General features: G+C 43.2%; 1 protein-coding gene across 1 annotated transcript in view; it reads left to right on the top strand.

The window, feature by feature from the left end:
• The window catches only part of LOC124722947 (spectrin beta chain, non-erythrocytic 2), a 315201-nt gene that overhangs the window by 48254 nt on the left and 253243 nt on the right, over positions 1–13704 (top strand). The window contains exon 2 of the mRNA XM_047248111.1: positions 5212–5369. Coding sequence (XP_047104067.1) covers positions 5212–5369 — 158 coding nt within the window. The remainder of the gene's footprint in view (positions 1–5211; positions 5370–13704) is intronic.

Below are 13704 nucleotides of genomic sequence, written 5' to 3'. Positions count from 1 at the left end.
AAATGCTTTCTCTAAGTCTACAAATGCTAGAAACGTAGGCTTGCCTTTTCTTAATCTTTGTTCTAAGATAAGTCGTAAGGTTAGTATTGCCTCACGTGTTCCAATATTTCTACGGAATCCAAACTGATCTTCCCCGAGGTCCGCTTCTACCAGTTTTTCCATTCATCTGTAAAGAATTCGCGTTAGTATTTTGCAGCTGTGACTTATTAAACTGATAGTTCGGTAATTTTCACATCTGTCAACACCTGCTTTCTTTGGGATTGGAATTATTATATTCTTCTTGAAGTCTGAGGGTATTTCGCCTGTCTCGACTTAGAAGATAAAAAAAAGTGAAAATAGAAGAAAACAAAACCAAACATTCAACACAAACGAAAAAAAAATTTTACCAGACAATAGATAACACACACATTAAAATAGACAATCCACCAAACATAACAGACATGGAACACTTCTGGAGCAACATATGGTCAAACCCGGTACAACATAACAGGCATGCACGGTGGATACAAGCAGAAATAGATACATACAAGATGATACCACAAATGCCTGAAGTGATAATTTTGCAACATGAAGTCACCCAAGCAATTAATTCTACTCACAATTGGAAAGCCCCTGGAAAAGATAAAATAGCAAATTTCTGGCTAAAGAAGTTCACGTCAACACATTCACATCTAACTAAATTACTTAACAGTTACATTGCAGACCCATACACATTCCCTGATACACTTACACATGGAATAACATATCTGAAACCTAAAGATCAAGCAGACACAGCAAACCCAGCTAAATATCGCCCCATAACCTGCCTACCAATAATATACAAAATATTAACTTCAGTCATTACACAGAAATTAATGACACATACGACACAGAACAAAATTATAAATAAGAACAAAAAGGCTGTTGCAAAGGAGCACGAGGATGTAAAGAGCAACTGATAATAGATGCAGAGGTGACATACCAAGCTAAAACTAAACAAAGGTCGCTACACTACGCATACATTGATTACCAAAAAGCTTTTGATAGTGTACTCCACTCATGGTTACTACAAATATTGGAAATATACACAGTAGATCCTAAATTGATACAGTTCCTAAGCATAGTAATGAAAAATTGGAAAACCACACTTACTATCCAAACAAATTCAAATAATATCACATCACAGCCAATACAGATTAAGCGTGGAATATACCAAGGAGACTCAGTAAGCCCTTTCTGGTTCTGCCTTGCTCTGAACCCACTATCCAACATGCTAAATAATACAAATTATGGATACAGTATTACTGGAACATACCAACACAAAATCACACATTTGCTGTACATGGATGATCTAAAACTACTGGCAGCAACAAATCAACAACTCAACCAATTACTAAAGATAACAGAAATATTCAGCAATGATATAAATATGGCTTTTGGAACAGACAAATGTAAGAAAAATAGCATAGTCAAGGGAAAACACACTAAACAGGAAGATTACATATTGGATAACCACAGCGACTGCATAGAAGCAATGGAAAAAACAGATGCCTATAAATATCTAGGATCCAGACAAAAAATAGGAATAGATAATACAAATATTAAAGAAGAACTAAAAGAAAAATATAGACAAAGACTAACAAAAATACTGAAAACAGAATTGACATCAAGAAACAAGACAAAAGCTATAAATACTTATGCTATAGCAATATTGATCTACTCATTTGGAGTAATGAAATGGAGTAACACAGACCTAGAAGCACTCAATACACTTACACGATCACAATGCCACAAATATAGAATACATCACATACATTCAGCAGCAGAAAGATTCACATTAAGCAGAAAGGAAGGAGGAAGGGGATTTATCGACATAAAAAACCTACATTATGGACCGGTAGACAATTTAAGAAAATTCTTTATAGAACGAGCAGAAACTAGCAAAATACACAAAGCAATCACTCATATAAATACATCGGCTACACCACTGCAATTTCATAACCACTTCTACAACCCTTTAGATCACATAACATCAACAGATACGAAGAAAGTAAATTGGAAAAAGAAAACACTACATGGCAAGCACCCGTATCATCTAACACAGCCACACATCGATCGAGACGCATCCAACACATGGCTGGGACAGAAGGATTCATGATTGCAATACAGGATCAAACAATAAACACCAGATATTACAGCAAACGTATTATTAAAGATACCAAGACCACAACAGATAAATGCAGACTTTGCAAACAACAAATAGAAACAGATCACATCACAAGCGGATGTACAATACTAGCAAATACAGAATACCCCAGAAGACATGACAATGTAGCAAAAATAATACATCAACAGCTTGCCTTACAACATAAACTTATAAAACAACACGTTCCCATATACAAGTATGCACCACAAAATGTACTGGAGAATAATGAATACAAATTATGCTGGAACAGAACCATTATAACAGATAAAACACCACATAACAAACCTGACATCATACTCACCAATAAAAAGAAGAAATTAACAAAACTAATTGAAATATCCATACCCAATACAACAAATATACAAAAGAAAAAGGAGAAAAAATTGAAAAATACATCCAACTGGCTGACGAAGTCAAGGACATGTGGCATCAGGATAAAGTTGACATTATACCAATTATACTATCAACTACAGGAGTCATACCACACAATATCCACCAGTACATCAATGCAATACAGCTACATCCAAACTTATATATACAACTACAGAAATCCGTAATTATTGATACATGTTCAATTACCCGAAAGTTCCTAAATGCAATATAACATATACCGTACAGTTAAAAAAGGAAGTCACGCTTGATCAAGGTCCGCGTCACTTTCCATTTTTGACCAGACATAACGTCTGAGAAAAGAAAGAAATAATAATAATAATGGTGGTGGTAAAAAGTGCTTATGCTGGATGGTGGTCACATCCCATAGGTCAGAATGCCTCTGTTACGACCAACAAGAGACCATAGTAATTGTGTACTAAGAAATCTATAATACGTTGTGAAGTTCGTATAATGAGTTAAAAACTCGGTTACCACAACAGATTATGAAAACAAACGATTATCAGAAATTATATATAGCTTACAGCCATTCGATTTGTGGTCAAAGTTGAACACCTGGAAAGAACGGAGTTGAAAGTCAGTCCCTTACTCATCAATTAGCATTGTGGAAAATACCGAAGTCCCGCGTCACTATCTTGGACAAGGTCCTGGTGAATGTAATTGGCCATTGCCTTCCTCCGACATATTACGAGGTGTGTATGAATTACGTGGATCACTACGATGGGGTTCTTTGCAGCGTAGGCGTGTTTGATTTTATGGATCACTATGGAACGAAAAGAACCCGGTACCGACACATATCCTCTTTTCTTGGCTAAGGGGTCCGCCGAGATTATCATCATTTGAACGAATGGATTACCATCTGCAGTGTCGCATGTCATTACCCTCAATGAAACGACGGCGGCGGCAACGGGGACGACAAAAACCTATTGGTAGATGGATGGGAGACATCAGGAAACATGATTTAGATGATATATGGTTATAAATGATTAAAACGTATAATTACGTGCCAGTGCTCATTCTTCCGCTGGAATAAGGTTTGTTTTAAAAAAAATGGTTCAAATGGCTCTGAGCACTATGGGACTTAACATCTGAGGTCATCAGTCCCCTAGAACTTAGAACTACTTAAACCTAACTAACCTAAGGACATCACACATCCATGCCCGAGGCAGGATTCGAACCTGCGACCGTAGCAGTCCCGCGGTTCCGGACTGCAGCGCCTAGAACCGCACGGCCACCGCGGCCGGCAGGTTTGTTTTCAGTACAGCTTAGCAACTTTCATCATTTATATTTATATGGTATTCTCTTTACATTATAAATCACATTTCCTGTAAGCCTGGTAGGACCCTGATGCTGATCGGGCCACACTCTCATCACACTCACATATATTAATGCGCATGTCGTTTTGTACGTAAATTGGAAGATGCGAACCGAAACACCGTAGTATTTAGTTGTTGTGGAGAGTATCCGTGTCCACTGGCATTTTGTAAGATGGAAGTTTAAATCACCAGATTTAGGTTTTGCATGGAAGCCGTTAAGAAGGCAAAGAGCGGTATGGTGCCTTTGAAGAGCCCGAACGAATTCCTGTCCCAAGCTTCTGCTCCGTCTCAAACGATCTCGTTGTTCATGGTGCTTCAGGCTCCAGCCACGGGCATCAAAGCAGTAGTTTCGGAGAACTTTGCGAACTAGCAGGTACATGCTCTCCATGTGACGAGAAGAAATTATGAAAAACGCAACAGGTGGAGAGGAAATAGACAGAGGTTTGCCTTTATCTGGATAGCAGTACATCAGGCTAAGATATCTCGTTGGTCTGAGGGTAAAAGTATATGTACTTGGTTGTGTAAATATGGGCGGACATTTTGGTATGGATCTAATTCAGAACGAGAGAAAACAGGGAACTGGGTGTTGCTCTCTCTCTCTCCCTCCCTCCCTCCCTCCCTCCCTCCCTCCCTCCCCCCCTCCCCCCCTCCCCCCCTCCCTTCCCCCCCCTCTCCCCCCCCCCCCCACTGAAAATGTGTTATTTTTGAAAACATAAATTTGACGTGAAAAGTGAAAATCGAAATACGTAATATATGTCATATTATGTACTCTGCTCTAAATGTAGGACTGTTCCCGAATTTAGTGCTGTTATACTGGCGTTTTGTGTTCGTGGACGAACACGTAATTGATGAACAAAGAACAGGTGCTATAAAATAAGACCCTACTGTTTAAACGAATAACTTTTTTTTTAAAGACGATATCAACATTTCGTCGTACCTTCGGTGCTTTACAGCTGCTCATACAGTTAATGACGAAATTCGATACGTAGTCTGTGTTATTTTTTGAAGTCCAAGATTCTTAATTTGCTATATGAGGCGTTAATGACTCTACTGACATACTGCCTCTCCGATCATATGCTGGGTATCGAGATGTTAACGTACCATCCTGTACTGGAACAAAACACATACAGTCTGCTCTGTGTTGACGTTAATGAGCTGAATGATATTTATAAGAGTTTTCTGTTGGTTCCAATGATCCCTGTTTGGTAACGATTGTAACACTCTTCTAGGTGCAGCAACTTCCGTTTTTGCCATGAAAGTGATGTTTATCGGGCATGTTAATGTATTCTGTGAACTGAGGAACTGTGTCTTTTGTTACAGCCCAGTATGTGCACGACTACGACCCGCCACGAAACGCTATGACGCAGCGGGAGGACGTTATCAAATTCGAGCAGGGCCGCATTCGCGCCCTGCAGGAGGAGCGTCTTGCCATCCAGAAGAAGACTTTCACAAAATGGATGAACTCTTTCCTCCAAAAGGTACGTCATTTACGTTTTCTTCCGTGATAAATTTACCTGTGTCAGTATTTATAAAGAGTTTCTTTCGTCAAGTTTTCTTCTTATATGGGCCTCCAGTTATAATTTACGTTGCTTTTTCGGGGCCATGTGTGGCAGTTACATTTACAGTAGTAATTAAAGCTGGATGTATCAATTTTTCTTATTATCTTTGTAATTAACGTATGATAAAGATCACACAGACGGTTTATAGTGTCTCGTGCCATGCGTGGCCGAGCATTGTCCTAAAAAATGGCACTACGATACTGTCGCTTTAAGAGGTAACACAGGAGGACCCAGGATACCCGTTGACGTACCGTTGTGCCGTCAGAGTTGGTTGGTTGGTTGTTTGGGGAAGGAGACCAGACAGCGTGGTCATCGGTCTCATCGGATTAGGGAAGGATGGGGAAGGAAGTCGGCCGTGCCCTTTCAGAGGAACCATCCCGGCATTTGCCTGGAGTGATTTAGGGAAATCACGGAAAACCTAAATCAGGATGGCCGGACGCGGGATTGAACCGTCGTCCTACCAAATTCGAGTCCAGTGTCTAACCACTGCGCCACCTCGCTTGGTCTCGTCAGAGTTCCCTCTATCGCTACGAACCGTGACCTCAACTCATACCCGATGGTTCACCACACTGTGACGCCAAACACCACTTTGCCTCTCCAGTCACTACCATACTCGCTGGCGATGATAACCCAGGATAGTGCAGAACGGTTGTACGCAATGCAACGCCATTCGTCAGCAGGCCATGCTTCCTGGTCACGGTACCACTCCAAACGCAGCCTTTTGTGTTGTGGTATTAAAGGCAGCTTTAACATGGGACGGTAATTCCATTTCCGACTAGTAGCACGGGATAACACGACGGAATGTTTTAGGGAGCCCATTACTTCTTCTCAGGTGACAGGTTGTGGTGGTCGGAGGGAATCTTGACGAAGAGAGTCCGCAGCTCGTGGTCGTTCGGTAGCGTTCTCGCTTCCTACGCCCGGGTTCCCGGGTTCGATTCCCGGCGGGGTCAGGGATTTTCTCTGCCTCGTGATGACTGGGTGTTGTGTGATGTCCTTTGGTTAATTAGGTTTAAGTAGTTCTAAGTTCTAGGGGACTGATGACCTCAGATGTTAAGTCCCATAGTGCTCAGAGCCATTTGAACAGCACTAAACACAAACAACACTAACGTGCTCTAGTACCCGTTCTATCTGACGCTGAGAATTGTAACTATAAACATTTCCATACTTGCCTGTGGTGTACATGTGTACGAAGTTACATTGACATCTAACCATGTCTTCTGAGTGTTTCACTTTTTTGTCAGGCAGTGCATTATACAGAAAATACCATGACTACCGAAGGCTTTGTTTCCTTCTTGGAATTTACTACGACCAATACAGAGGAAGGCTGGGGACATGGCAGCTTAGATGTGAAACGAATCTGCGTGGGAAGGTCCTGCAGTATTCTTTGAGCGGTTCTAGAAACACTCTAAATATTTAGCCAGGGAGATTTTTTAGCCTTGCTGTAATTGTTTTTATCTCAAGGTTACGCGGCATTATCGGCGTCTTGACCAAAGAAGAGAGAGATTTTAAACGCGTATTTTATGAACTGCGAAGACCATAAAGGAATAACTGCAGAAATATCGACATTTATGCCACATGTAATGGCTTTACAGATAAATGAAACATCATATCACTAAACTCTCATTTCTGATACGCAGTTGGCCGGCCTCGGTGGTCTAGCGGTTCTAGGCGCTCAGTCCGGAACTGCGCGACTGCTACGGTCGCAGGTTCGAATCCTGCCTCGGGCATGGATGTGTGTGATGTCCTTAGGTTAGTTAGGTTTAAGTAGTTCTAAGTTCTAGGGGACTGATGACCACAGATGTTAAGTCCCATAGTGCTCAGAACCATTTGAACCATTTGACACGCAGTTGTCCGTACTTTATGAAGTTATGAGGAGCTGTATTTAGTTTGTACAGGTCATTCAAATGTGTTTGAATGGTGTTTCCGTCAATCTGTTCCGACATGAGTGAATAGTTTGTTGCTTCGAACTGCTGGAGGACGTTGACAGCGCACTCGTTTCCGTATAGCCAACATGTGGCCAGTCGGCGATGTGTGTCGCGAACACTCAGGCCACCGTTGAGGCGTGACGGGCAGTGTGAGGTCTGACGTTGCATAACGCAATAAAGGTGTTAAAGGAAAGATATTCGTGGAATTCGGAGCTGCGTGGGTGTCTCAGACTACAGATCGGAAGGTTTTTTGTGTATTTGGAGGGGAGGGGGGAGTGGCACTGTGATTGGCATTCCTCGTTACACCGTTAAGTCCCACTGTAACTGCGTAGTTCAGTTGACTGTCAGTTCGGAGAAAGGCAAGGGAATTCAGACAGTGGCTCTTGAAGCACTATGATGATCAAAGCAAACTTCATATTGTCGACATTTGTACTCTGAGTCTGAAATCTGCACCTTCTCATCATTGGAAGAAAGTGTTGAGAGCATGCATAATTCGGAAAAAGCCAAGATATGCACATGCCAAAGCGAATGTTGTGCATGGTGACGACTACCACACTAATGTTTGTATGTATGTGTGGTGTCCGTTCTTTCGGACATGTTTTTACTCTATTGTGTGTTTGCTGTCAAAACGGGGGTCTATCGGCAGACGTTATGTCTTTAACTTTGACACTCTGTAGCGTCGTTGGATGATGCTTTCCAACAGGGATCTTATCCGCAGTTTATCCTTAAAGACACCTGCTGCAATCCCTCGAAGTCTGTCGGTATCCTTTCCTTCCCCACTATGTGCTAAGGTTGCAGACCTAAGATGACACACCATTGAAGCAGACATTTCTCCAGCGTTTTGCAATCAATTTTCGAAAATAAAAATTTCTCCACCTTCATGGCATTGACATAATTGTCATCCCAGTGACCCTGTAGAACATCACATTTCATGAGTCATTATTGGACTTCTTTTTATCCGCCTATTTCTCTTCCATGTTCATGAGACGATAACGACTGTGAACCCACGTACTGTTAATAGTACCCATTAAAACTCTTTAAGGCATTTATTTCTATCTGACAGCCTGCCGATCGCTGACGGCGACGCACTTATTGGCCGTTCTGTAGCTCTGTTCCAGTTGACCATTCAGAGATGGATTTCCTCAGTAATGCGAATCCCAGGTGCATCACTACTAGTTCTCGTGTCACCGAGTGAGAAAACACTGCGTTTAAGACGTCGGAAGTTACTTGGGTTGTTGATTGGAATGGGGGGGGGGGGGGAGAGGGACGTAAATAGCTGTCACACCATCCTGGTCTAGGTTTTCAGTTTTCCATAAACACTGCTGGAGATTGGCAGAAGTTATCCGTAAAGGCAAAAACGTATTTTTTACTTGTTGAGCCATAGCGCCGTCACTAAAATCAAGGAGTCGATAATATACGAATTTCTATCCTATCTACCTTGCATTCTTCCTCTCACAAAGCTAGGCGGCGCCTTAGTAAAACACTTGATTTGCAGTCGGAAGGACAGTGGTTGAATTCCCCTCCACTCATGTAGATCAGCATTTTACGTCAACCAAAACATAAGGGGACGATCAAAAAGTTTCTTTGAGGGCGTTTCTGCGGCGTATATGCTACGCAGCACGACTTCCAAGCGGTAGTGCAGTATATGCATCGGACTTAGTGTGACATTCGTGTCTTTGTAATGTGCGTGCGCTAACTGCGGAAATGTGAACTACGACGACGTTATTAAAATATGCGTCCAAACAGGACCAACGTTTTGTCATCCTTTCTTGGCTGCCGAAGGAGAAACACCGGTAAACATTCATCGGTAAACGAAGACTGTATGGGGCAGTGTGTCTGTCGAAAACCAACGTTGGAAATGGTGCGCGTGCAATTAAGGCGAAACGTCCGGGAAAGCAGCGACAAGGGGTGCTGCTGCTTCATGACAACAAACGTCCCCATATCGCAGATGTCGTTAGGCAGAAGTTACGCCAAGTCAAGTGCGGGACACTCGAGCACCCGCCCTATAAATGTGATCTCTCCGCATGCGCTTGTTACGACTTCGGTCCCTTAAAAAGGCCTTGATGGGTCGACGATTCCTGTCGGACGAGGATGTGCAGCAGACTGTTATGGATACCTTAAACTTGTTGCGCCGATGGAATGATTGCCTTAGGGCTCACTGCGATTTTACCTGATTGGCATATCGATTCCAGACGTACGGTCTGCGAACGGATACTTTTTGATCGCCCCCTTATATCTTAAGGCCTTTCAAAAGGACACACTCTTCCCCCCAATCGGAGATTCTGCTCAATATCTAATGACCTCGTCGTCAACTGGACGTTAAACCCTAGTCTTCCTTCTTTCCTCTGTATGTTCTTTGTGCTCTATTATGTACCTGAAATTTCAGTCTGTTGTGATGTTATCTTCATGGCGCTGAAGTTCAAAAAATCAGCACAGTAATTGCTTTTCTCCTAATTTGACGAGAGAATGATGATGATATTGGTCTTTCATATTTCTGAAGTTGAAACAGGACGAGTCGGTTTTTACTGTGAGAAGAGACTGTGTTTTCAAGACTGGTCCGTTCCTCACTCTTGAAGAAGACATTGCGGCCGACAAGGCGATTTTAATGACTCCATCGTCTATGAAATTCGCATGATGCCAAAAATTGAAAAGAAAGAAATTCTTGTAGTATAAAAGAAATTGCAAGAGTTACTTAAATGTAATACGGATGCTCGTGCTGTTTTTGAACGATGACACAGTGTTACCTTTTCATTCAGTTGAGTAGAATACATATGTTATAGGCAGATTTTTGGTGAAAACTGAATAACAATAAGAACATTAAGAAATGTGATGTGTTTCAGAGAATGGGGGCCTTGGCTTCCCCATCTGAAGCCTTGGTGCTGATGAGGTGAATGGTTGTTGAAATAAATAAGTCGAGTTCACGTCCCAAGTCACTGATCTCTCCAGACTAACCCATTCTACTGTTTGTGCTACTCTACTGACAATAATGGTTATCATTCTAGGGAGTCTGATAGATAGCGTCAACTCTCATTGTACGTGCTGCAGCAGTTGAGGACTCTTGTTTTACTGTGCTCTTAAAGGTGCCTCAAATTCTCTTCAGACTACTTTTGTTTTACTCTCAATACTCCATATTTAATGCGCTGTTAAAATGTTCACACTTTATACTCTGTCAAAATGTTCACACTTTCTGTGGCACCTTTAGTACTTAATAATGAGAGGTTCGAAGAAATGTCTCATTTCTTAAAATGGACACCTTAGATGTTCGCGACGGAACACAAAAATTTTGGCGTTTCTCTGGGACCATCGTTAAGATCGGCGGTGGAAAGTGATGTGTTTCAGAGAATGGGGGCCTTGGCTTCCCCATCTGAAGCCTTGGTGCTGATGAGGTGAATGGTTGTTGAAATAAATAAGTCGAGTTCACGTCCCAAGTCACTGATCTCTCCAGACTAACCCATTCTACTGTTTCTGCTACTCTACTGACAATCCTCTCAGGGGACACCGCTTTGTTGTAGGCGGCTTTAGTGCCGGGCGGGAGCGTTTTTGTGTCTCAATGACGCTGAGAGCTATACCGGCGGTAGCGTAGTGACTGGCAGGGTCACCCAAGCCGGACAGGCCTCAGCGGAGGGGCCCCAACGAAGTGTGTCCACAACTTGGGAAGGGCGGGCTGTCTCTTTCCCAAGGGGCTCCACCAGCAGTGGTTGAGCACGAGTATGGTGACCTCGGGTTTCCCGATCTGTGGGGGAGGGTGGGGGTTACTGGCCAGTTTCGCCAACCTTTTCTGCCGTCAACTCATTTCGTAATGGAACACTTCTAGTTGAAACTGCCATGTCAAACCAAGTATTTAAGCTTATGGGATGCAAGACCTTATGCTTAAGTGACTACCCTGTTGAGACTGAGTTGCGTAACTTCCATAACTACTGTAAAGGCGTGAGGACTTGCTCCTATATAACGGAGATGGACCTTGAGGAGCTACATGAAGAATGGAAAATATGAGTGTCACTGAAGTGCAGAACTGCAACATTTATTCTAACGTCCAACACCCTGGAATTACCTGAATATATTCTTCCAGGCTTAAGGTTTGACAGTTTGTTCGCAAGTTAACTTAATGCTTGAAGTGTGGGATCATATCACTATAGCATGTAACTGGAGGGATAGAAGTTAAAATTGTGGAGGCTCAGGTCGCGAATCAGTCGACTCTCGTACACTTCCTCCGAAATGTATAAACTGCTGCAGGGATCATGCAGTATGGAACAAGATGTGACGGGTGTATAATGAAGAAAGGAAAATTTTGGAGTTGAAAGTTACGAGACACATGCCCTATGGTGAAGCTAAAAGAGCGTTCAAAGCTACGCAACCTCAAGTGTTTGCTACTTCTTGTGCATCGACGCTTAAGAAACCAGTCGCCAAGTGTGATACCTCTACAGAAACGCCGCCACAGATTCAAGAGCTAGTGCATGCATTTGTCAGTGTACCAGTGAGGGGAAAAGATACACTTGTACCCAAATCTACATCATTCAAACAGAAAAAAAAATCATTCAGAAACCGTCAACAACAGACTTGGAACCTCAGCCACAGACCATTGCACACCAACTGAAACCCACTAAGCCATCACCTCTGCCCATGCAAGCAACTCCTTCCATAAGTAAGGAAGAACGTCACACACAAAGTCTTTCGAAATCGAAGAAAGTGGCAGAAAAACCATTCGATCGGCGAACACTCTCCCTTCCTGATTGTGATTTTATGGTTGATGACACTGATATACACATGGGGGAACCGGAGAGCTGGGCAACCTCTCATGTTTTCCCTGACCATTCGGGTAAGTCACGACCACCGCGGGAGAAGGACAAGCTCAGCCATTGCTAGTCAATGGCTCCCACAGAGACTTCCCTGTCGCAGTGGAAATTAAATGGATACGAATCGTGTTTGGCATAATGACAGCTCCTGACCCAGAAGAGCCTATTCTACATTTGCTTACAAGAAACTCATTTTAAAGTCGCTGACACACCTTGATTAAGGGTTTACGATGGACGCTACTACTCTCCTGTCCTCCTTACCACGGCTATACAACTAGTTTCAGTTGAAGTTCTTACACAATTTAAAATCAGTGTTGTTTCACATCTTCCACTTCATGATCCGTTGGATATAGGTCCACTGATTGAACTCCTCGGCGCATCCCCCCACCCAGTCCTTCGGCGGGGCGGGGGGACTTCAGTGCACACAATGTGCTGTAGGTCTCGGCTTCCACTCGCTCCAGAGGTCGAATTATCGAGCGTCTCGTTCATTCAGAGAATATCTCCCATTTTAATTCTTATCAGATGAACACTTTTCTACAGTTACAAGGTCAACTTCAGCCACTGAACTTTGTTTTTACTCACCAGCTTTTGCAGACTCATTTCAGTGGGAAGTGGCCAAAGACTTGCATTCTAGTGACTGCTTTCCGGTGTAGATTAATCTGCTGACTCGGCCGGTGGTTGGCAGGAGACTACAAAGAAGGGCAAATTGCTAATGATACATTCAGCAGGCCATCTTCAAACAACATTATTGTACCTGGGGACGGTGGACCATATCACCTGTCTGATCTAGCGAGCTGCCACAGATTACAGTCCCAGTCTAGCAAGCACCTCAGACGACGGCCTGTTCCTTGGTGAAATGACGTATGTTGCTTGGCAATCAGAGATAGACGCTGAGCTTTGTGGAGATTAAAACACGATTCAACTACAGGAAATCTTCCGGTCTGCAAGAGCACAAGCGAGGCGAGCTATAGAAGAACGGGAGAGGAACTCCTGGAAGGAATTCGCGACTCCCATTAATCGGTCAACTTCCAGGTAGCCAGTTTGGGACCCATAAGGCGAATTTCAGGCAACGGCAGTACACCTTACCTTATGCCCTTGTTGAGAAATGGGGTCTTGGTGGACGCGCCGAAAGACATGGCTCAGGTTTTAGCTGAACACTTTTTTACCGCGACTGCGTTTCAGGCGTTCCGTAGTACTGTGAAGATGAGGAGGCAGTGCTTCATGTCGTCTGACGAGAAGGTCTACAGTCCTTCATCCTCCATGTGGAGTCTGTAATCGTGTCTGTCCGCTGCCAGAGACACTGCGTCAGGACTCGATCAGATTCATTATGCAGTGCTCCATCGTCTGTGCCCTCGAGCCAAAGGCAAGCTCCTATCTTGTTTCAATCGGATCTGGTTTGGAACAACAGTATCCTTCGATTGGGAAGGAGGCAATATTAATTCCTTTACGGAAACGAGGCAAGGATCGTACCGACCCTAAATCCGTCCTCATACGGGACGACACGGTTAACGTCGATGTGGACGCGAACACGACATC

The sequence above is a fragment of the Schistocerca piceifrons genome, chromosome X, assembly GCF_021461385.2.
Source record: "Schistocerca piceifrons isolate TAMUIC-IGC-003096 chromosome X, iqSchPice1.1, whole genome shotgun sequence".
Taxonomy (NCBI): domain Eukaryota; kingdom Metazoa; phylum Arthropoda; class Insecta; order Orthoptera; family Acrididae; genus Schistocerca; species Schistocerca piceifrons.
This window is presented reverse-complemented; position numbering and strand designations above follow the sequence as displayed.